The sequence below is a fragment of the Coregonus clupeaformis genome, chromosome 6 (genome assembly GCF_020615455.1).
Source record: "Coregonus clupeaformis isolate EN_2021a chromosome 6, ASM2061545v1, whole genome shotgun sequence".
Classification (NCBI taxonomy): Eukaryota; Metazoa; Chordata; class Actinopteri; order Salmoniformes; family Salmonidae; genus Coregonus; species Coregonus clupeaformis.
Genome location: NC_059197.1, coordinates 16,371,003 through 16,393,271, shown reverse-complemented (window position 1 = coordinate 16,393,271; position 22,269 = coordinate 16,371,003). Strand labels below are relative to the sequence as shown.

At 46.2% G+C, this 22,269-nt stretch overlaps 1 protein-coding gene across 1 annotated transcript in view; it reads left to right on the top strand.

The window, feature by feature from the left end:
- The window catches only part of LOC121567786 (roundabout homolog 1-like), a 413,148-nt gene that overhangs the window by 362,014 nt on the left and 28,865 nt on the right, over positions 1–22,269 (top strand). The window contains exons 6-11 of the mRNA XM_041878064.2: positions 3,692–3,812; positions 6,741–6,879; positions 7,055–7,182; positions 17,878–17,886; positions 18,941–19,065; positions 19,841–20,012. Coding sequence (XP_041733998.2) covers positions 3,692–3,812; positions 6,741–6,879; positions 7,055–7,182; positions 17,878–17,886; positions 18,941–19,065; positions 19,841–20,012 — 694 coding nt within the window. The remainder of the gene's footprint in view (positions 1–3,691; positions 3,813–6,740; positions 6,880–7,054; positions 7,183–17,877; positions 17,887–18,940; positions 19,066–19,840; positions 20,013–22,269) is intronic.

The window sequence follows — 22,269 nt, the reverse complement described above, 5'->3', positions numbered from 1 at the left end:
GCTGGGCCAGAGTGAAGATGGGTTGGGACAGGGAAGAGATGAGAGGTGACGGGAGGACATTCAAGGCTTTATAATGTGGATAACAGCTGAGGAGGCTCCTCCTCCACCACCCTACGTGGTTTTGACCTTGTTTCCCCTCCACTGGATGTGTTGGAACGTCTCCCTGGCGATGGTAGTCCCCTTACCCACCTGCGGTTGGTATTTGCTGTGTGGTGCTATGCTTTGCCAGGTTGTGCTGGGAAGAGATGGGCTGGGATGGGCTAGGATGGGATGGATTGGGATGGGCTGGGATGGGCTGGGATGGGATGGGATGGGATGGATTGGGATGGGATGGGATGGATTGGGATGGGCTGGGATGGGATGGGATGGGATGGGATGGGCTGGGCTGGGATGGGCTGGGATGGGCTGGGCTGGGATGGGATGGATTGGGATGGGCTGGGCTGGGATGGGATGGGATGGGCTGGGATGGGCTGGGCTGGGCTGGGATGGGCTGGGATGGGCTGGGATAAGATGAGATGGGCTGGGATGGGATGGGCCTTAAAATGGAACAGAACAAAAAGGCATCCAGCTCAACAGTTTGAGGCTAAACTAAACCGATGTTGGTGTATGGAGGGAACCAGCCAGCTGGGACGGAAGGCAGACATGTCGTGCATTGTGTTCCCCTTCCTTTGTTTAGTAGTTGAGGGTGATTATCGGCCTGGAAAATGAAATGCAGCATGAATGCAGCCACAACGCGTGCTGAATCAGGGTTTCACACTATCAGCATTACCAAATGACGGGAGACAAAAAACAGTGTTGGGATAGAGCCATCTCCCTGTGATGCAGGATAATGGTCAGATTGTTGCTGCCTTCAGCAGCCCCCTGGAGGGGATATACACAGAGACAAAGAGAGGTGCAGAGAGAAAGGAAGGCCTCTCCATTCACACTGGGCCACTCCAGAGGCCCCCGCTGGCCAGGCACAACAAATATGCCTGAGCAGAATGGGACAGTGCCACCTCCACGCAGAGGTGGGAAAACTGATGGAGTGCTTTGGCCCTGAAAGTGGATCCTCATATCAACGCCCTATGGGACCTCCAGTCCACCTCCCTCTACCTGCCCTGCGTTTGTCTGACCTGACCTGACCTTGGGCCTTTGTGATTGTCCCAGTGCTTTAGCTTTTAAGCCCTCCCTCAAACAAACAGTAACATAATGAGACTTCAAACCCCCTGGTCCTCTATGCTGACGGTGTGCCCCTTCTATTCCCTTCCTCTCCTTTCCCATGTTTTTACGATGTATATTAAACCGCGACGAGGGTGAGATGGGGCCCCGGAATTCCTCAGAACCCCTGAGTAATCAGTGGAGTGTATTCATGGATGCCAAGGAAAGCCAGGCTTCCCCCCAAAAAATTTACCAATAAATGTTTTTAAATAAAATACAATAATTTATCTTTAGTCTCTCTGTGTTTCATAATTTTCCTTCAATTTGCAAGAGGCTGGATATATCTCACAGGAGAAAGCATCCGAGCGAGCGAAACAGCGCCCCTCTGTCTCTCTATGTGTAGGCCATCTATCTGATGCTGTCTGGTCCAAACGGGTATGACATTGTTGCCGCCCGTAGCATTGAAGGCAAGGGAAGCCAGCGAGCATCTGGCCTCCCTTGGCGAAAAAAGTATAAAAATTAGCCAATTAGCGTTGAGCTAAACTGAGCGAGCTCAACTGTGAATGGTCCTGGCGCACCAAAAAAAAAAGTGTCAAGGGAAGCCAGTTTGTTGACTTCACTGGACAGAGGTTGCTATCCAGTTTTGTGATAAAACAAAGGTGTGGTTGAATTTACGCTGTCACTGTGTCTTCTTATTGTCTTGGCCTTTAGGCCTATATATCACGGTCGCAAGGCATACGAACTAACAGGTTATAGAGGGTGCTTGGCTTCCCCAGTGATTTTACCCACGCACCGCTACTGTGAGGAATGTGTCCGGTCGTGAAGTAGGGTGGAGGTGAGGGGTCCCTGGAGGACCCTTGTCCTTCCGCTGGCAGGCCGGCTGGCTGCTTATTTAAGTGGAGGAGAGAGAGTGGAGGGTTTTTTTTGTTTGTGGGGGGATTTATTAGTTGTGGCGTTTAGAAGGCCTCTCCCTGTCTACTCTTCCCAGACGGGCTGTTAAGCTATACGCCACAGATGGGATGGGTTGTTCCACTGAGAACCTTCTGACATTCTATTTCTATATTCCCCTGTTCTTAGAACCTGTCATTCCCCTACCTAGCAGACGTCATGTGGATTGTTTTGCTCATGAACAAGGTGTCACTCTTCATTGGGCTGCTGTGATAATTAAAGTGAGGCTCCATTCCCATGGAGTGTTGACCACAGTTAATTAGATTTAGTGATACGTTACATAGTGTGTCATAAAGTGAATACATGTGTAGGAGTGTATTTGAATGAAGGCAGCCAGTGAAAGGCAGCAGGTTTGGGGCTCTTTTGAAATGCTGTGTGGGGCTACCCCCTTCAACTCCCCCCTACCTACACACACCCCCAACGTACACACACACACACACACACAAACACACACACCCCTACACACACACCCAACATACATAGCACACACACACAAACCCCTACACACACATCCAATGTACGTAGCACACCCCTACACACACGCACACACACACACACACATACACACACACACACACACACACACACACACACCTCAGTGGGTCTTTAATAAAGGGATCTGTTACAGGCCTGGGGGTGGGGGTCTGTCTTCTTGTCGGCTGAGGTGTGTAACCCTTAAACCCTTAAGCAGCCTTGGAGCAGGCAGATCAGTGGTGCCCCTGGTATTGTGTGCTGCTACTCTGACAGCATGGCTGTCAGCTGACAAGGACCTGAGAGGGGCCGGGCTGCCTCACCCAGTGTCTGAGAACAAAGCACCTCCCCTGGCCTGTAATCAAAGCCCTGGGATATAACAGCCATCACACCCACCTTGTCCTGGACACAAAACACACCTTTTGGAGTGTGTGTGTGTGTGTGTGTGTGTGTGTGTGTGTGTGTGTGTGTGTGTGTGTGTGTGTGTGTGTGTGTGTGTGTGTGTGTATGCATGTGTTAGTATCTGTCTCTGTGTGTGTGTGCATGAGAAAACTCAAGTAAAAGCTCAATTTACTTCTTGTCTGGATTCCTCTCCTCAGTACGGTAGGGGAGTTTGCTGTGCTGGAAGTAAGTTGTGGCTGGAGTAATGCTTCCACTCTTCCCTGCCTCAGGTGTTCCCTGGAGGGAACTGTGGCTTTCTAGGTTTGGGGAAGTGATGTTTGGCCAGGCTAGCCCTGAGCAGGAACAGACTGTCTTAGAAATCCATACAAACCACAGGTGGAATGAGAATAGCATAGAATGGTTGGATAGGTAGTACAGTACTGTCACTGGGACCGCAGGACATACATGGTTCACTAAGATTCATTTGTGAGTTTATACTCCAATCAAAACATGACAGATGGAGTTTTATTGAACTCTGAATGCCTTTGGTCATGGTTGTGTAAAGACTCATAACTCCATGGGGTGAGGAAATACAACGCTTTTATACTGAGAGAATGTTTTGCAATGTTAGGCGTGCAGTTTTGTGTTCCCTCTATGACACCCCAGGGCCATCTGTCTCTGGTTGATTACAGTGCGTCTCCTCTGTCCTCTGAAGGGCTAACCTCTCATCTCTCTCGTTCCTCTCATTCCTCAGATCCGGGGAGGAAAGCTGATGATAACCAATGCCAGAAAAAGCGACGCTGGGAAGTATGTGTGTGTCGGGACCAACATGGTGGGAGAGAGGGAGAGCGAGATCGCTGAGCTCACTGTGCTCGGTGAGTAACCTTCCTTCCTCACACACACTCACCCTCTCTCTCCCTGTCTCACTGTTTGTTTGTGTACAGCGGTGAAGAAGGTCCAGATGTTTCGGTTTGTGTGTGTCTCCAAGGAGACTAAACAGTGTCATTGACCCCTTCAAGAGGGGTGTGACATGGCCTTCGCTCTAACAGTTAACCATGAACTCCCCCAGGCACCCCACACCCCTCTACTGACCCCCCTTTCCCCCTTCCCCTACTGACCCACCTCAGCACCTCTCCTCTGGCCAGCTGATCCCCATTCCACCATGACTGACCTTTGACCCCACAGCTCTCTGTTGCCTCAGTTTATAGTCTCAGTATAGACCTCTGTATTGACCTCAGTCGGCTGAACTTCTGACTGTCCTCTCCACTTCCTCTACTTCCTGTCCCCCTAGGCCTCTTACCATCCTCTCCAACAGGGCCCACGCCAACATGCACATATTCTTCTTTCCATCATTATATATGGAAATCATACTGAGATGGTTTCAAAGGGCACAGTCCATACCTATAGCTTTGCCTGTTTGAGTAAACATCACACCAGAAAAACTCACGACAGCCCCAGGCACTTACTGAGCACTTTTTCAAGCCAATACTGAAGGGGGTGTGAGGAGGGAGGGGATGTGAGGAGGGAGGGGATGTGAGAGCAGAGAGGAGGGAGTGAGGGTAGAGAGTAGAGAGGCGGGAGGGGAGAGAGCAGAGAGGAGGGAGGGAGGAGGAGAGAGCAGAGGAGGGAAGAGAGGGAGGGAGAGGGGAGGGAGGGAGAGAGCAGAGAGACGGGAGGGGAGAGAGCAGAGAGAAGGGAGGGGAGAGCAGAGAGGAGGGAGGGGAGAGCAGAGAGGAGGGAGGGGAGAGAGCAGAGAGAAGGGAGGGGAGAGCAGAGAGGAGGGAGGGGAGAGCAGAGAGGAGGGAGGGGAGAGAGTGAGAGAAGGGAGGGGAGAGAGTAGAGAGAAGGGAGGGGAGAGTAGAGAGGAGGAAGGAGAGAGAGAGCAGAGAGGAGGGAGGGGAGAGATGAGATGAGGGAGGAGAGAGAGGAGAGTGGGGAGAGAGAAGAGGGGAGGGAGGGGAGAGAGTAGAGAGAAGGGAGGGGAGAGAGTAGAGAGAAGGGAGGGGAGAGAGTAGAGAGAAGGGAGGGGAGAGCAGAGAGAGGGGAGAGTAGAGAGGAGGAAGGAGAGAGAGAGCAGAGAGGAGAGGAGGGAGGGGAGAGAGGAGAGTGGGGAGAGAGAAGAGAGGAGAGTGGGGAGAGAGAAGAGAGGAGGGAGGGGAGAGAGTAGAGGAGGGAGGGGAGAGAGGAGAGTGGGGAGAGAGTAGAGAGTAGAGGGAGGGGAGAGAGAGCAGAGAGCAGGAAGAGGAGAGAGTAGAGGGGAGGGAGGGAGAGGAGAGAGGGGAGAGAGTAGAGAGAAGAGAGGAGAGAGAAGGGAGGGGAGAGAGTAGAGGAGGGAGGGGAGAGAGAGCAGAGAGGAGGAGAGGAGAGAGTAGAGGGGAGGGAGGGAGAGGAGAGAGGGGAGAGAGTAGAGAGAAGAGAGGAGAGAGAAGGGAGGGGAGAGAGTAGAGGAGGGAGGGGAGAGAGTAGAGAGAAGAGAGGAGAGAGTAGAGGGGAGGGAGGGAGAGGAGAGAGGGGAGAGAGTAGAGAGAAGAGAGGAGAGAGAAGGGAGGGGAGAGAGTAGAGGAGGGAGGGGAGAGAGTAGAGGAGGGAGGGGAGAGAGTAGAGAGGGGAGAGAGTAGAGAGTAGAGAGAAGGGAGGGAGGGGAGAGAGTAGAGAGAAGAGAGGGAGGGGAGAGAGTAGAGAGAAGAGTGTAGCTCAGTTGGTAGAGCTTTGCGCTTGCAACGCCAGGGTTCTGGGTTCGATTCCCACGGGGGGCCAGTATGAAAAATGTATGCACTCACTAACTGTAAGTCGCTCTGGATAAGAGTGTCTGCTAAATGACTAAAATGTCTAAAATGTAAGAGAGAGGAGGGAGGAAGAAGTGTAGAGGAGGGAGAGGAGGGAGGGGAGAGAGGAGAGAGTGGAGGAGAGGAAGGAGAGAGGAGGGAGGGGAGAGAGGTAAAACTATTGAGCTGCAATTGTTGAGCCTTGGGACATATTAAAAAAACAAACATTGAAGGAGAGGGAGATTATAGGTATTAGAAAATCTGCTAAGTGTTCTCTATGGAGAAGCTCTGTGTGTTGTTGTGTGTCTCTGCAGAGGGGATATGGGCTGGAGAGGGAGATGTAGCTGACCTGGACCTGAGGGGCCAGGGGTGGTTAGATGGCTATCTGTTTTGATTTCACAAGCTTTTTTCAACATTCATTTTTATTTCAATCCCTGCTGGAAGGTTAGAGGGATGGAGTGTAACAGCAGACTTTTACAGGACCTCTCAGATCATCAGGACAAAGAGCAACGAGGGTAGCTGTGATTACTAAAACACTCTGTTAATGTTAGCACTGAGACTGCTGCTACAGACTGATCGGCAGGATGGTTCAATCCCAATACAGTGCTAAAGATACAGTATAGTCACATACTATGCTATGATATATATGCTATGCTATACTTAAGCAATAATGCACGAGGGGGTGTGGAATATGGCCAATATACCACGGCTAAGGGCTGTTCTTAAGCACGACGCAACGCGGAGTACCTGGATACAGCCCTTAGCCATGGTATATTGGTCATATACCTCAAACCCCTGAGGTGCCTTATTGCTATTATAAACTGGTTACCAACGTAATTAGAGCAGTAAAAATAAATGTTTTGTCATACATGTGGTATACGGTCTGATATACTATGGCTTTCAGCCAATCAGCATTCAGGGCTCGAACCACCCAGTTTATAATATACTATACTATCCTGTATAACTGCAGATACAGTGTACTGACATACTGTAGACCTAGTAGTGAATAGTCCTGTGCTATGTCATCTCTCTCTGCAGAGCGACCCAGCTTTGTGAAGCGTCCCGGCAGCCAGGTGGTGCTGGTGGACCAGAGTGTGGAGTTCAGGTGTGAGGCCCGGGGTGACCCAGTTCCCACCGTCCGCTGGAGGAAAGAGGACGGAGACCTGCCCAAGGGAAGGTACTGTACTGTATGACTCATCTTCTGGCCCCCTTTATTACAACACAATCCCTTTCTCTCGCTCTATTGGATCCCTCGCTCCCCCTTTGTCTGTCTGATGATCAGCATGTGTGTATTTACAGTAAGGTGTGTGTGTGTGTATGCGTGCGTGTCTGATTCCCTGTGTGTATTCCAGATATGAGATCCGAGAGGACCACACCCTGAAGATCCGTCGTCTGACCTCTGCAGACGTGGGTTCTTACACCTGCGTGGCAGAGAACATGGTGGGCAAGGCGGAGGCATCAGCCACCCTCACCGTCCACGGTAAGATCACACAACTCTGTTACTTACTCTAGTAAAATACTGTACAGGTTTACCAAGGTCAACGCAGCAGTTCACTTACACAGTCCTGTACATTGTTACGGTCCGTGGTCCTGTTGTCGAGCCTCTATTGATGAAAGGTTGATTGTTCCAGATGTTTCAGTCTCTCTGGTTGTATGGGTTACGGTGAGTTTTAGCACCTTAGATGTAATTTAGCTCAACCGCACTGCAATTATAACACCCAATTCTTGAGCCTGAAAGGTTATTACTTTCACCCATTCTCTCTCAATTAGCTGATTGATTTCTAATAAAGGCGGTCTAAAAATCCATAGAGGCTTTTACACTCTACACATGGGAGCTCAATGATAATCAATTCCATTTGCAGCGAGGACATTCCTTTAGAGGCAGCTCTCTGGTCGTGTTTAAGATATGCTGAATCAGTGGGAGGCCTGTGGGGAGCCTCTGTGTGTCTCTCTCCATTGGACATCCTATTAACACAGTGAGAATAGAAAGCAGCTATTCACAGAGTGGAAAGGAGTCATTCAGTAGAACAAGGGGGCCTGGATCCCCCCCCCCAACCCTAAACCCTCCTGGGAGCCACACGGGGGGAACACTGGGGTCATTTAGCACCAGGGTAATGGGAAGATTGGGGAGCAGAGGGGAGGAGGGGGATAGAAGGTGGTTCAGTGCACAGGAGATGGGGGGATGGAGTCAGGAGGGTGGGGAGGTGTATATTGAGGGGTTGAAGTGACTCACCACTGGAGCAGAACGAGATGGGAATTGAGGTTGGACGAGGTTTGTGTGGTGTGGTCAGAAGTGTAAAATTGTATTCCCAGCAGTTCCTTGACAGCTATAAAGAGACGGGACAAACATCCCCCCATCACCCCCCACCACCACCCCCCCTCAGTACCAATACAGAACCCAATCTTCACGTCTTTTCTCTGCCATTATTTATTGCTGCGCTGGATTTCTTTGAGGAGCATGATCAGAGCCTCCTTTCAATAACTTCCATCAATATATCCAGTAATAACTTCATCAATATCCACCAATAACTTCATAAAGATATCCACCAATAACTTCATAAAGATATTCACCAATAACTTCATAAATATATCCACCAATAACTTCATCAAGATATCCACCAATAACTTCATCAAGATATCCACCAATAACTTCATCAAGATATCCACCAATAACTTCATCAAGATATCCACCAATAACTTCATCAAGATATCCACCAATAACTTCATCAAGATATCCACCAATAACTTCATCAAGATATCCACCAATAACTTCATCAAGATGTCCACCAATAACTTCATCAAGATATCCACCAATAACTTCATCAAGATATCCACCAATAATTTCATCAACATATCCACCAATAACTTCATAAAGATATCCACCAATAACTTCATCAAGATATCCACCAATAACTTCTTTAATATATCCACCAATAACTTCTTTAATATATCCACCAATAACTTCTTTAATATATCCACCAATAACTTCTTTAATATATCCACCAGTGTTGTAGTACAGTCTGGTCTCGAGACCACATATTGAGTGTCTCAGTCTCGGTGTCAGATACTTTTGTAGGCAGCGAGAGTCTGCAGCTCTCAACTGGTTTTGGCATGGAGCAGCTCACAGAAGAATGACATCGGTAGCCAGTAGGGTGGGAAAGACGTTTCAACTTATGATATCTACCAGTAAATGCTAACTAAGGCAACAATGGGTTTGCAAACCAGGTATTGAAAAAGTTTAGTCCAAAGTGTTGGTTAGTAGACTATTTGTGATGTGCAATTGTCATCATGGGCTGTTTGCATCAGGGGCGTAGACATGGATAGGCCTGGGTGGACAGAGGCCCACCCACTGTGGAGCCCACCCAATCAGATTGATCTGGTTTGTGGAGCCCACCCAATCAGATTGATCTGGTTTAAGCATTGTTGTGGATTTAGACCATCCATTTTTTTTTTTTCTATTTAAAAAAAGTGTGATTTTGAGAGTGAAAATCTGAAAAATCTATAGGAAAACTCATAACTGCAGAGGGCCGATGGAAGACAGCAGTCACACAGCATGATGTTAAAGGATAAGCAGTCCATCAACTCGGACATAATAAGCCATTTGGTCCCAATCATAAGAATACAAAAACACAACCATTAAGCATTTCCCAATCGAAATATACAACTATTACTTCCCATTGCAAAAAACATTTCACGTTTAGAGCACAAAGTAACCGGTGACCTGAAGTTTAAAGTGGAACTGACAGTGTTTTAATTACTGTGCAATATAAAACAAACAGACAATCATAATATCAGTAAAAAATATCAAATTTCCCAGTTTATGCTACAAAACCAACTTAATGAGAGGCTTTAAAAATAGGTTATATTTGACCCAGTGTTTCATGACATACACTAAGGTATTGTTGGCAGAATAGATGGATGCAGTTTAATGCATGATTAATATAATTCACCAATACATTTCTTGGTAGTCCAAAAAATATTGCTATCAGGTTCTAAATCACAGCTGGCCTGGTACATTGTTTGCGGCATCCATTCAGGATGCACTGTTTCAGTTTCAATGACTCAATATTCTGGACAGAAACGGACAAATGTAACTAAGGCTGGGATTGTCAATACAATCAAACTAGCATGGGGAATGATCACAAGTCATTCATAACGTGGCTAATAGGCTAGCGTATCTATTTATGCAGCAAGCTAAAAACATGAGCCTAACATTAGCTAGATAGCTTGTGTCATTCTCAAAACTTTTGACCACGACTGTACATACAGTTGAAGTCGGGAGTTTACATACACTTAGGTTGGAGTCATTAAAACTTGTTTTTCAACCACTCCACAAATTTCTTGTTAACAAACTATAGTTTTGGCAAGTCGGTTAGGACATCTACCTTGTGCATGACACAAGTACATTTTCCAACAATTGTTTACAGACATATTATTTCACTTATAATTCGCTGTATCACAAATCCAGAGGGTCAGAAGTTTACATACACTAAGTTGACTGTGCCTTTAAACAGCTTGTAAAATTCCAGAAAATGATGTCATGGCTTTAGAAGCTTCTGATAGGCTAATTGACATCATTTGAGTCCATTGGAGGTGTACCTGTTGATGTATTTCAAGGCCTACCTTGAAACTCAGTGCCTCTTTGCTTGACATCATGGGAAAATCAAAAGAAATCAGCCAAGATCTCAGAAAAAAAATTGTAGACCTCCACAAGTCTGGTTCATCCTTGGGAGCAATTTCCAAATGCATGAAGGTACCACTTTCATCTGTACAAACAATAGTACGCAAGTATAAACACCATGGGACCACGCAGCCATCATACCACTCAGGAAGGAGACGCATTCTGTCTCCTAGAGATTTACATTTACGTCATTTAGCAGACGCTCTTATCCAGAGTGACTTACAGGAGCAATTAGGGTTAAGTGCCTTGCTCAAGGGCACATCGACAGATTTTTCACCTAGTTGGCTCAGGGATTAGAACCAGCGACCTTTTGGTTACTGGCACAACGCTCTTAACCACTAAGCTACCTGCTGCCCGTACTTTGGTGCGAAAAGTGCAAATCAATCCCAGAACAACAGCAAAGGACCTTGTGAAGATGCTGGAGGAAACACGTACAAAAGTATCTATATCCACAGTAAAACGAGTCCTATATCGACATAACCTGAAAGGCCGCTCAACAAGGAAGAAGCCACTGCTCCAAAACCGGCATAAAAAAGCCAGACTACGTTTTGTTACTGCACATGGGGACAAAGATCGTACTTTTTCGAGAAATTACCTCTGGTCTGATGAAACAAAAATATAACTGTTTGGCCATAATGACCATCGTTATGTTTGGAGGAAAAAGGGGCAGGCTTGCAAGCCGAAGAACACCATCCCAACCGTGACGCATGGGGGTGGCAGCATCATGCTGTGGGGGTGCTTTGCTGCAGGAGGGACTGGTGCACTTCACAAAATAGATGGCATCATGAGGAAGGAAAATTATGAGGATATATTGAAGCAACATCTCAAGACATCAGTCAGGAAGTTAAAGCTTGGTCGCAAATGGGTCTTCCAAATGGACAATGACCCCAAGCATACTTCCAAAGTTGTGGCAAAATGGCTTAAGGACAACAAAGTCAAGGTATTGGAGTTGCCATCACAAAGCCCTGACCTCAATCCTATAGGCATTTGTGAGCAGAACTGAAAAAGCGTGTTGCGAGCAAGGAGGCCTACAAACCTGACTCAGCTACACCAGCTCTGTCAGGAGGAATGGGCCAAAATTCACCCAACTTATTGTGGGAAGCTTGTGGAAGGCTACCCGAAACGTTTGACCCAAGTTAAACAATTTAAAGGCAATGCTATCAAATACTAATTGAGTGTATGTAAACTTCTGACCCACTGAGAATGTGATAAAATAAATAAAAGCTGAAATAAATCATTCTCTCTACAATTATTCTGACATTTCACATTCTTAAAATAAAGTGGTGATCCTAACTGACCTACGACAGGGAATTTTTACTAGGATTAAATGTCAGGAATTGTGAAAAACTGAGTTTAAATGTATTTGGCTAAGGTGTATGTAAACTTCCGACTTCAACTGTATTTATGTAGCAAGCTACAAACATGGAGCCTAACGTTAGCTAGATAGCTAGCTAGCAAGCTGCTAGGAGGAGGTCATGCCATTGGAGGAGTGGGTGAGCGACTGACTCTTTCCCCGCATATCGTTTTTCGGTGGCTATACACAGCTAGAGATGCAGGTGTCATTTGGTTAGCTAGCAAGAACTCATATCTCCGATTTCAGAGCACTCTCATCTGAGTGTGCCATATCGCAGAACAACTGATGAATTTACGAATGCGCAACGCTTGCTGAATATGACCGTTGTCAGTAAACGCAGGCAAAATAATAATAGTTAGTCAAGAACGCTCTAGATAACGTGTGAGAGCCTACATTTTCATGGTTGTTTGATGAATTGGACTGTAAAGTTCCCAAATGTAAAAGGACTCCTGTGGTGTTTACATATTTGCAGAAATCCATTCAGGTGTATTTTTGTGGCTTTTGGCGAATGCGTTCTAATTATCTAAAGTCGCGCTGTTGCAAGTGCCTGTAAACACACAGTCCGGTTCAAAGTGAATGATGGCAGGCAAATTGCTTGTTTGTATAAAGGCCTACTGTAGCTCTGATCGGTGTAGACTCCGGTCCTGGACGAGACAGATGTTTTTATTAGGTTTAATTTACTGCATGTGTCTTTTAATAGTCCAAACGCATGGCCGCTTTCCCACTCTATATTGCTATAGAATTTTCACAAATGCCTTAGTATACGTAATTCCCAAACATTCTAAGAATTTATGAAAACGTGAAAATTACCATATGTAAGTGGTCGCTTGTCAGATTTTCTTTTTTTAAGTGTCATATTCTTCCTGGGAGTGTATATGAACAGATTTTAATAAGATGTCATGTTGCTAAAATGCTGTCAGTTCCACTTGAAATGCAACAATGTTACACACACATAAGTCATTTTCAAAGAGATGGCTGACAACAGGAAGCGCATTGCAACAAAAAACACAGTTCCACTCACCAGATGTTGATCATTTGAAACGTAACTTCTTGTTGAAAGGTATTCTTCAACAGCTGCAAACTAGCTTATAACAAAAGCTAGCTAGACCGTGAGAAAACTTCTACTCGCTACTGCGCAGTGACCTGTTGGCCTTCAAGAAGGCAGAAGTTTCCATATTTTTTTGCAGAAATGGTCCAACTCATTAATTGATTGATTAATTGATTCCACTGTCACTCCAAAATGTTGCCCTAATACAGTTGAAAGGCAGATGTTTTTATGTAGCGTCTGATTGCCTAACCAATGGCTGACTTTGCTAACTAGATTTATCTCAGAGACCAGCAATGAAAATATTTTTTTTCTCTACAGTGTTAACCCTTCCTTTCCAACAAAAAACTGAAGAGATTAAATCAGAACATCATTGAAAATAATATAATTATTATAATTATTATATTATTATAATCATTATTTTATAAATCCTTAGCCCTTCTCTGAAGGTGTCGAAGGCCCATTGTTCCCCACTGTGTTTGGGTTAGTAATAATTTGTAGAGTGGCTCTATTTGCCCTTTAGCATGCATTTATTCACTATTTTGAATGTCTAAAGAATCCATATGTTGTTCTGAAATATGAACACAGAAATACTGGACATTTTGAACACTTATTATGGTGATGATTTGACAAAATTACAATCATGGTCTTGAACTGGACTCAAAATATTTCTGGCCTCGGTCTTGACTCTGTCTCTGACCCCTTGTCCCCCTCCCGGTCTCGGTCTTGAATCGGTCTCGCTTTAGGTGGTCTCGAACACAACACTGACATCCATGAATAGTTGCATCAATATATACACCAATATATCCACCAATAACTTTATCAAAACAATGATCAATATATCCACCAATAACTTTATCAACATTCCTGCTCCCGCTGCCTCTCTGATGAAAGCCTAGCTAATGAAAGAGAACAGCATTGATGTTTATTAATGTTACTACCAGGAGCTGTACCTGTAACTTAACATCATGGTTGAAAGTCAGAACCACAATACACTCTGTCCCCAACACACCATTCAGAACTATAGGATCAGGTTAGAGAAAAACAAGATGTTACTGAATTTGACCCTTTTCCCCAAAAATGTATTAATGAAAAGTGTCTCATCTCACATTCTATGCCTGTATTAGAGAACGCATGCAGCATGAGGTAAGACCCTGTATTAGATGAAGCATGCAGGATGAGGTAAGACCCTGTATTAGAGGAAGCATGCAGGATGAGGTAAGACCCTGTATTAGAGGAAGCATGCAGCATGAGGTAAGACCCTGTATTAGAGGAAGCATGCAGGATGAGGTAAGACCCTGTATTAGAGGAAGCATGCAGCATGAGGTAAGACCCTGTATTAGAGGAAGCATGCAGCATGAGGTAAGACCCTGTATTAGAGGAAGCATGCAGGATGAGGTAAGACCCTGTATTAGAGGAAGCATGCAGGATGAGGTAAGACCCTGTATTAGAGGAAGCATGCAGGATGAGGTAAGACCCTGTATTAGAGGAAGCATGCAGGATGAGGTAAGGCATCTCACAGTAAATAGAGTCCATCATCAAAGACTTTGTGCCACTTAATAACAAAAGGAGGCGTTTACCTCCACTAGCTAGATAACCTTGACCCAATGTCAGGTAAATAACAAGTAATTACATCACCAGAGCCCTTTTCTTTTGTGTGACTGTGGTTTGTGCCGACAGGATCAATGTGTTAAGGTTAATAGTTGAAGATACTGTCCTTTCTGACCTCCCGATGAAGCCCTCCATACAGCCAGGAGTTTTTCCTTACCTACACTCTACACTCTTAGAAAAGGGTTCCAAAAGGGTTCTTTGGCTGTCCCCATAGGATAACCCTTTTTGGTTCTCTAGGGACAGGGTTCTGCATGGAACCCAATAGGGTTCTACCTGGAACCAAAAATTGTTCTTCAAAGGGTTCTCCTATGGGTACAGTAAAAAATAAAAAATAAATCCCAGCCTTAGCTCTCCATACCAATCTTAATTTAGTGTGGAGAGTGAGTCACAGAGCCTCCAACCCAGATTTCTGATCTCCAGTCAGCCTGGCCAGGGACATGATGAGGCCAGCTCGGACGGCAGAGAGGCCAGGGAGGGCCTGGACACTGAGGGAGGGAAGGAGGGAGGGAGGATGGCTAATTAAAGACAAGCAGGCCACAGTCCAAGCCAGGAAATGACATGCTCCTAATTACAGGACATGAGTTAGAAAAGGAAAAGAAAGCTGGGTAATTGTAGGTCTGAATAGGGCAAAACAGGAGTAGATAGCAAATTAAATGTGGAATGAGGAATACAATAGAGAGATAGAGAGAGAGAGAGAGAGAGAGAGAGAGAGAGAGAGAGAGAGAGAGAGAGAGGGAAGAGAGAGGGAGAGAGAGAGAGAGAGAGAGAGAGAGAGAGAGAGAGAGAGAGGAGGGGGATAGGAGAGAAGAAGAGGGGAGGGAGAGAGAGATAGGAGAGGGAGAGGAGGGAGAGATGAGAGGGAGAGAGTGAAAGGGGGATAGCAGAGGGAGAGAGAGAGAGTGGAGAGGGGGATAGGAGAGAGAGAGAGAGAGAGCGAGAGGGATAGGAGAGGGAGAGAGAGAGGGAGAAAGGGGGATAGGAGAGAGAGGGAGAGAGGGAGAGAGGAGAGGGAGAGAGAGAAAAGAGAGAGAGAGAAGCAGAGCAGTCTGATGCTTGTGAGGAGAGCTAGCACATGAAATGACTGATCTGTCATGCGTGTTATCGATTCTAAAATTATTATGTGTGTCCTGTCAGATCACTGGGGATGACAGGAAAGAGGGAAGGAACCCAAAAGGAGAGATTAAGGCACAAGTAACATGTTTTTTCACAAAAACAGTCAGGATAGGAAGGCTGCTGATGCGTTGCGTAAGATTTCTTAGACAGTTGCTGCTGGTTTAATGTAATTTCAGTGGTAGTGAATGGTTGGCTCAGGTGGTCTATTACACTGGGGTAAATCAGATATTCTGCTCCTATGTGGAATTAGTGTCAATATTCGGAGAATGCAATGCTCTGCCAGTAACTCCATGATGAGGGTACTGAAGGGCCATTTAAACAGGGCTCGAATCGAGAAGGAAAGTTCACAGCATCACAGTATTGCGAGCTGTAGCGGAAAACATGATTAAATATTTTGGTGATTACAGTATGTTATGTGAACAGTATATTCATTTTAATAGTTTTAGCTTGAATCAAAAGTGTTATAATCATTTATCATGACTCTAAAGTAAAATCTTAAAAGAGATTTATATGCTGGTTTGTTTGGCCCATTCATTCCAGAATGGACAGACAGAGGTATTTTTCTTCACACCTCTCATGGCCAGATCCTCAGTGAACAATGTCAGCATTGTGCCGTGGCGTCCGGGGGTCTTTTTCTTTCTCTTTGCTCTGCTCTCATTACTAACTTCATCAGTGAATGATTGTTTTACACACGTGTTTGCCTGTCCGTAACACCTCCTCTGGACATATAAACATGTCAAGTCAAATATTCAATTTATTGACGTAAGAAACACATAAATGGCCACGCAATGGGCTTGGTTAGATTTACTGTTTCATTGTAAAATCATTAATCTACACCAGATGAGAATGTGTAGCTTTAGTCATTGAGTAGAGTATTTGTACTGAGATATCAGATAAATACATTATGGTTCTGTGGTGGTGTTTGTGTTTTGTTAAGGAAACCACACCCATCAGGGATATTCACCGAATGGGAATACATTGGTTCCCTGCATTATCTTACCAGTGAATAATGGGCTTCCCTCCACTGGTAATTTTGTCATTAGTTGTGATTTATTTGTGGAAAGGACTTGAATGGAGTGGAAGCCCCTAGAGTGGCTTTACTAACAACCCATGGAAACGGACTAGAATGGAGTGGAAAATAAGTTTTAAGTAAAAAATAGATAAGTAAAAAATAAAATAATAAAATAATTAAAGCAGCAGTAAAATAAAATAACATTAGGGAGGATTTATACAGGAGGTACCGATACAGAGTCAATGTGCGGGGGCACCGGTTAGTCGAGTGAGGGTGTGTTTAGGGAGTGAGGGTGTGTGTGAGGGTGTGTATCTTTATGTGTGTGTGCTGAATACGGTCTTGTGTAGGTGTGTGGGTGTGTGTGCATGCGTGTATGCACGTGTGTGTGTGTGTGTGTGTGTGTGTGTGTGTGTGCGCGTGTTGTGTGCATGCGATTGCGTGTGCTTGTGTGTGTGAGAGATACAGTGATTTCCTCGTTGGTCCGACCCACGGTTACATTCTTCCTCTAGGACCTTTTGAAGTTAGCCTTATCTGCATTTGAAAGCCTGTGATAAGTGGGGGAGGGGGGAGGGGAGGGTCATGACAGCGTTTATGTTTCTGTGGGAGCCGTTGAGGCAGACAGATTAGATAACGTGACTGATTGGCCGGGGAAGATTTATGGCCAGAGAGTGACAGTTAACATTCACCTTGTGGTTTTATGGCATGGTGTTCCATATGCAAGGCTATACCCTTAAAGGTTGGAGAGGGGGTGTGCGATGTTGCTGGTCCTCAGGAGACTCTAAAACCTCATTAGTCAAGAGATAGAGGAGAGGAGAGGAGAGGAGAGGAGAGGAGAGGAGAGGAGAGGAGAGGAGAGGAGAGGAGAGGAGAGGAGAGGAGAGGAGAGGAGAGGAGAGGAGAGGAGAGGAGAGGAGAGGCTCACCTTCATCTTCTTTCAACCTGGTTGGAGAATAAACACTTTTCAATATCTGTTTTGTTTTTCTTCAAATGATGTATTTGTTTAGTTGTTCATGTTTCTTTTTAATATGTGCTCTTGAGGAACAAGGGTAAACACAGACTCTTTGAACAACGTCATGCAGAGAGTGCCGTTGAAAAGTGTATGGATGTACTACATGTTTATTGTTGCTATTCATTGGTTGTCTGCATTATTTAGACATATGTAATGAGTCACCGATGTGCTCACTGGACTGGCCACACATGTCTCATATTCATTCAGTGACAATGACATTATTATTTTTGCCCATGGAAAATCATTTAGTTGCCTTCCTTCCTAATCATGTTATTGTATTTCATGGTTATGATTTACTTATTCATCTCTTGCCTTGTGTGTTGTTCTGTCGTCTTTCTGTTTCCTTTCAGTCGTGTCTGGTAAGTTGAAATGTCACCTGTCACCTATTCACCCTGACGCCATGACAGAGACAGGAAGCTGTCACAGCACCACCCCCTCCATCCTCCTCCCATCACCCTCCACCCACCAATCAGCACTCATGTTTCAGTTGTCACGGGCAACAGTGACAAAAGGACATTAATGGGTAAAAATCTGCTCTATGGCCTGAGTAATCCAAGGTAAAACCAAAACATTTCATTATATTATTTCCCCATCCCTCGTGTTGTGTTACTTTATGCATTACCAAATATACCATCTTACCCGTGGACAAATTGTGTCTGTATGTGGAGTGACAGGCTGCAGATTGCTTTTATGTATGTATTACCTGGCCCGTATCAGCGTTAAGATGTCTGGGGCGTAGTAATACTGTATTCTCCAGGCGTACGTACCTGCTGTCCTCGGAGATGAAGGTGTAAATCGGCCAGCCGCTAGCCCTCAGTATTCAGGCTGTGTCCCTCCACACAGACCTATTAGCACAGCGAGGCCCGGTGTCACTTCAGAGCTGTGTGTGTGACATTGGGCGGTGACACAGCGCTTCACTTTGAAATGGAGTTTGTCATTAAGATGCATGGACGCTGCATCCTGGCTGGGCCTGGACCGGGACGCTCCTATTGGAGGGTGTCAGCCTGGACAGATGGCTCATTTATCCCCCATTTCCATGTAAATGTTTTTCGTTTGTGTCCTTGCCCATGCTAATGCAGACCCACGGGGTTCACACTCCTGTTTTCTCTATTCATTAAACTGTTAATATATACAGGACACAGCCTGCATTACGGAATGGACTGACTTTCAGTTTTGAATAATCTTCCGTCCATGCACCAGCAACGCCCAACGTCTACTCTGAACAGAGACAGCCTGAAACCTTAACCAAGGCTCATTTGAATACAGAGCCCATAACTGTTACATTCAAATTCCTTTGTTTTCCATTCAAATGAGCCAGACCAGGCTATTAACTGTAATGTCTGATATCTCTGTCAGATGTTGTGTGATGCCGTGTCAGTATGTTAGCTAACTGTCCCCCTGCCTGTCCCCTAGTGCCCCCTGTGTTTGTGGTGCGGCCCAGGAACCAGGTGGTGGCGGTGGGGAGGACTGTCACCTTCCAGTGTGAGGCCACAGGAAACCCCCAACCTGCTATCTTCTGGCAGAGAGAGGGCAGCCAGGTGAGTGGGTGTGGGGGACTTTCAGTACACGAGGAGCCCAACATGAGCACATGTTGAGGAATGCTGATAGAACAAAAATAAAATACAAATAAGTAGTAAATCATAGTCAAATAATAGTCTTCATTCTTTAAAAAAAATGATATTCCTATATGATTTATACACATTTTATGATTACACCTATAAAACCAGCCATAAAATCAGTGAACATCACTGACCTTCACACAGATGCTTCAATTGGACTGTTCCATTCTACCACCTTTATGGTCTTCCATAGCCTACTGTCTATATCTGATCTGTCTCTGTTTATATCTGTCCTGTCTTCTCTCTTCTCTGTCTATATCTGTCCTGTCTTCTCTCTTCTCTGTCTATATCTGTCCTGTCTTCTCTCTTCTCTGTCTATATCTGTCCTGTCTTCTCTCTTCTCTGTCTATATCTGTCCTGTCTTCTCTCTTCTCTGTCTATATTTGTCCTGTCTTCTCTATTCTCTGTCTATATCTGTCCTGTCTTCTCTCTTCTCTGTCTATATCTGTCCTGTCTTCTCTCTTCTCTGTCTATATCTGTACTGTCTTCTCTCTTCTCTGTCTATATCTGTCCTGTCTTCTCTCTTCTCTGTCTATATCTGTCCTGTCTTCTCTCTTCTCTGTCTATATCTGTCCTGTCTTCTCTCTTCTCTGTCTATATCTGTCCTGTCTTCTCTCTTCTCTGTCTATATCTGTACTGTCTTATCTCTTCTCTGTCTTTATCTGTCCTGTCTTCTGTCCTCTCCCTCCTCTAGAACCTGCTCTTCTCCTACCAGCCCCCCCAGCCGTCTAGCCGCGTCTCCGTCTCCCAGACGGGGGACCTGACTATCACAGATGCAGAGCGCTCAGACATGGGCTACTACAGCTGCCAGGCCCTCAACATCGCTGGCTCTGTCATCACCAAGGCCCTGCTGGAGGTCACTGACGGTGAGTGACGACCCAGAGAGCCAATCACAGGGAACAGTGAGGCTTCAGAGGGAGAAGTTCTGCCAATCAGGGACTCCCAGAATTAGACATATTGGTGGTATTGTCACACCTTGGCACATAGACATGTAGGGATTTGAATAAACACATAATAATATACTTGTGCTATATTTAAGTGTCTAATGTACGTATTGAGGTCTGTAGAGTTTTGGCCAGACTGTGCTCCTGTCAGAGGTGGAGGCTCTGTGGTGCCTCGTCTTCTCCAGGAGCCTGGCTTGCCTCTTGGCTCTGGGCTGTTGGCTCCTAGCAGTGTAGCATTCAAGCTGGCTGGTGCCTCCTCTGGGAGACTCCTCTCATTAACAGACTAGCCTGCTGGTGGAGTCTGGTGTCTTCGTGGTGAGGCCTGGTTCAGACCTCTAATCACTCTCAGTCAATGCAACCAGCCTGGTAGTGTAGGGACCTTGGCTATAGTCCCAGCGTTCCCATAGTGACTATTATTTTGTCTAACTCTCACTTAGATTCAATCCTCTCTAACCAGATACCCCTCACCTAGATTAAACTCTCTCTAACCAGTTACCCATCACCTAGATTCAACTCTCTCTAACCAGAAACCCTCACCTAGATTCAACTCTCTCTAACCAGAAACCCTCACCTAGATTCAACTCTCTCTAACCAGATACCTCTCACCTAGATTCAAACCTCTCTTACCAGATACCTCTCACCTAGATTCAAACCTCTCTTACCAGATTGCACCTCTTTATTTAGAACCTCCTCCCTTAACATTTGTGGCTGGCCCTGCTCCCTCTTATCCACATGGTCTCTATCTCTCTCTCTCTCTCTCTCTCTCTCTCTCTCTCTCTCTCTCTCTCTCTCTCTCTCTCTCTCTCTCTCTCTATCTCTCTATCTCTATCTCTCTCTATCGCTCTATCTCTCTCTCTCCCCCTCTCTCTCCCCTCTCTCTCCCTCTCTCCCTCTCTCCCCCTCTCTCTCCCTCTCTCCCCCTCTCTCTCCCTCTCTCTGTGGTGTGGCAGGGCCTGGTAGATGGTAGAAGATAATAACAGTTATTAAAGGGAGGTGGCCTCCTCTTCTCTTCGGGCAGATCTGGTAATGTTTTAGTAATTACACCAGCACCAAAGCAAAGAGCCAGTCTCCCATGTAATATACTACACTGGTGTGTGTGTAAATATACAGGCGTACGTGTGTCCTACACAAGTCTAGGTCCAAAAGGCTTCTTAACAGCTTCTACCCCAAAGCCATAAGACTCCTGAACAGTTAATCAAATGGCTGCCCGGACTATTTGCATTCCCCCCCTCTTTTACGCTTGTCACGCACTGGCTCTGGGACTCTGTTATGTTGAGCCAGGGTGTGTTGTGTCTATGTGTTTTGTGTGCTAGGGTGATGATCTAGTTATTTTGTTTCTATGTTGGCCGGTGTGGTTCTCAATCAGAGGCAACGTGAATCAGCTGTTGCTTGTGGTCTCTGATTGGGAACCATACTTAGGCAGCCTGTTTTCCACAGTGTTTTGTGGGATCTTGTTCCGTATGGTTTGTATTGTGACCAAGGACTTCACGTTTCGTATCGTTTGTTGTTTTGTTCGTGTGATCATTCAAATTAAAAGTATGTTTGCATTCCACGCTGCGCCTTGGTCCTCTGTGTATGACGATCTTGACAGAAGATCCCACCATAACTGGACCAAGCAGCGTGTCCAGGAGCCAACGCCAGAGAGGGCTCTAAAGGACATCAACCTCGACTGGGTCAAGCCGCGGGAGGAGGAGAGAGGCTGGACTTGGGAGCAGAGGAGCAAGAGTCTGGCGAGAGCCATGGAGGCCTGGCCCACGGGGAGGAGAGACGCCCAGAAAATTTTTAGGGGGGGGCTCACGCCGTGGACGACGGGGCAACGGGAGGCAGCCAGGTTACGGGAGTCACTGGTCACCAGGGGGAAGGAGGATGTAGAGGCACGGCGAGAGGTACTGGGGTGTGTTGCCAGTCCGGTCCGGCCCGTTCCTGATCCCCTCGTAGGGCCAGTGGTGTGTGTCCCCAGTACGGTCCGGCTTGTTCCTGTCCCTCGCACCGAGCCTGTGGTGCGCGTCGCCAGCCCGGTCCGGCCTGTTCCTGCCCCTCGCACCAAGCCAGTGGTGCGCGTCGCCAGCCCGGTCCGGCATGTTCCTGCCCCTCGCACCAAGCCTGTGGTGCGCGCGCCAGCCCCGGTCCGGCCTGTTCTGCCCCTCGCACCAAGCCAGTGGTGCGCGCCGCCAGCCCG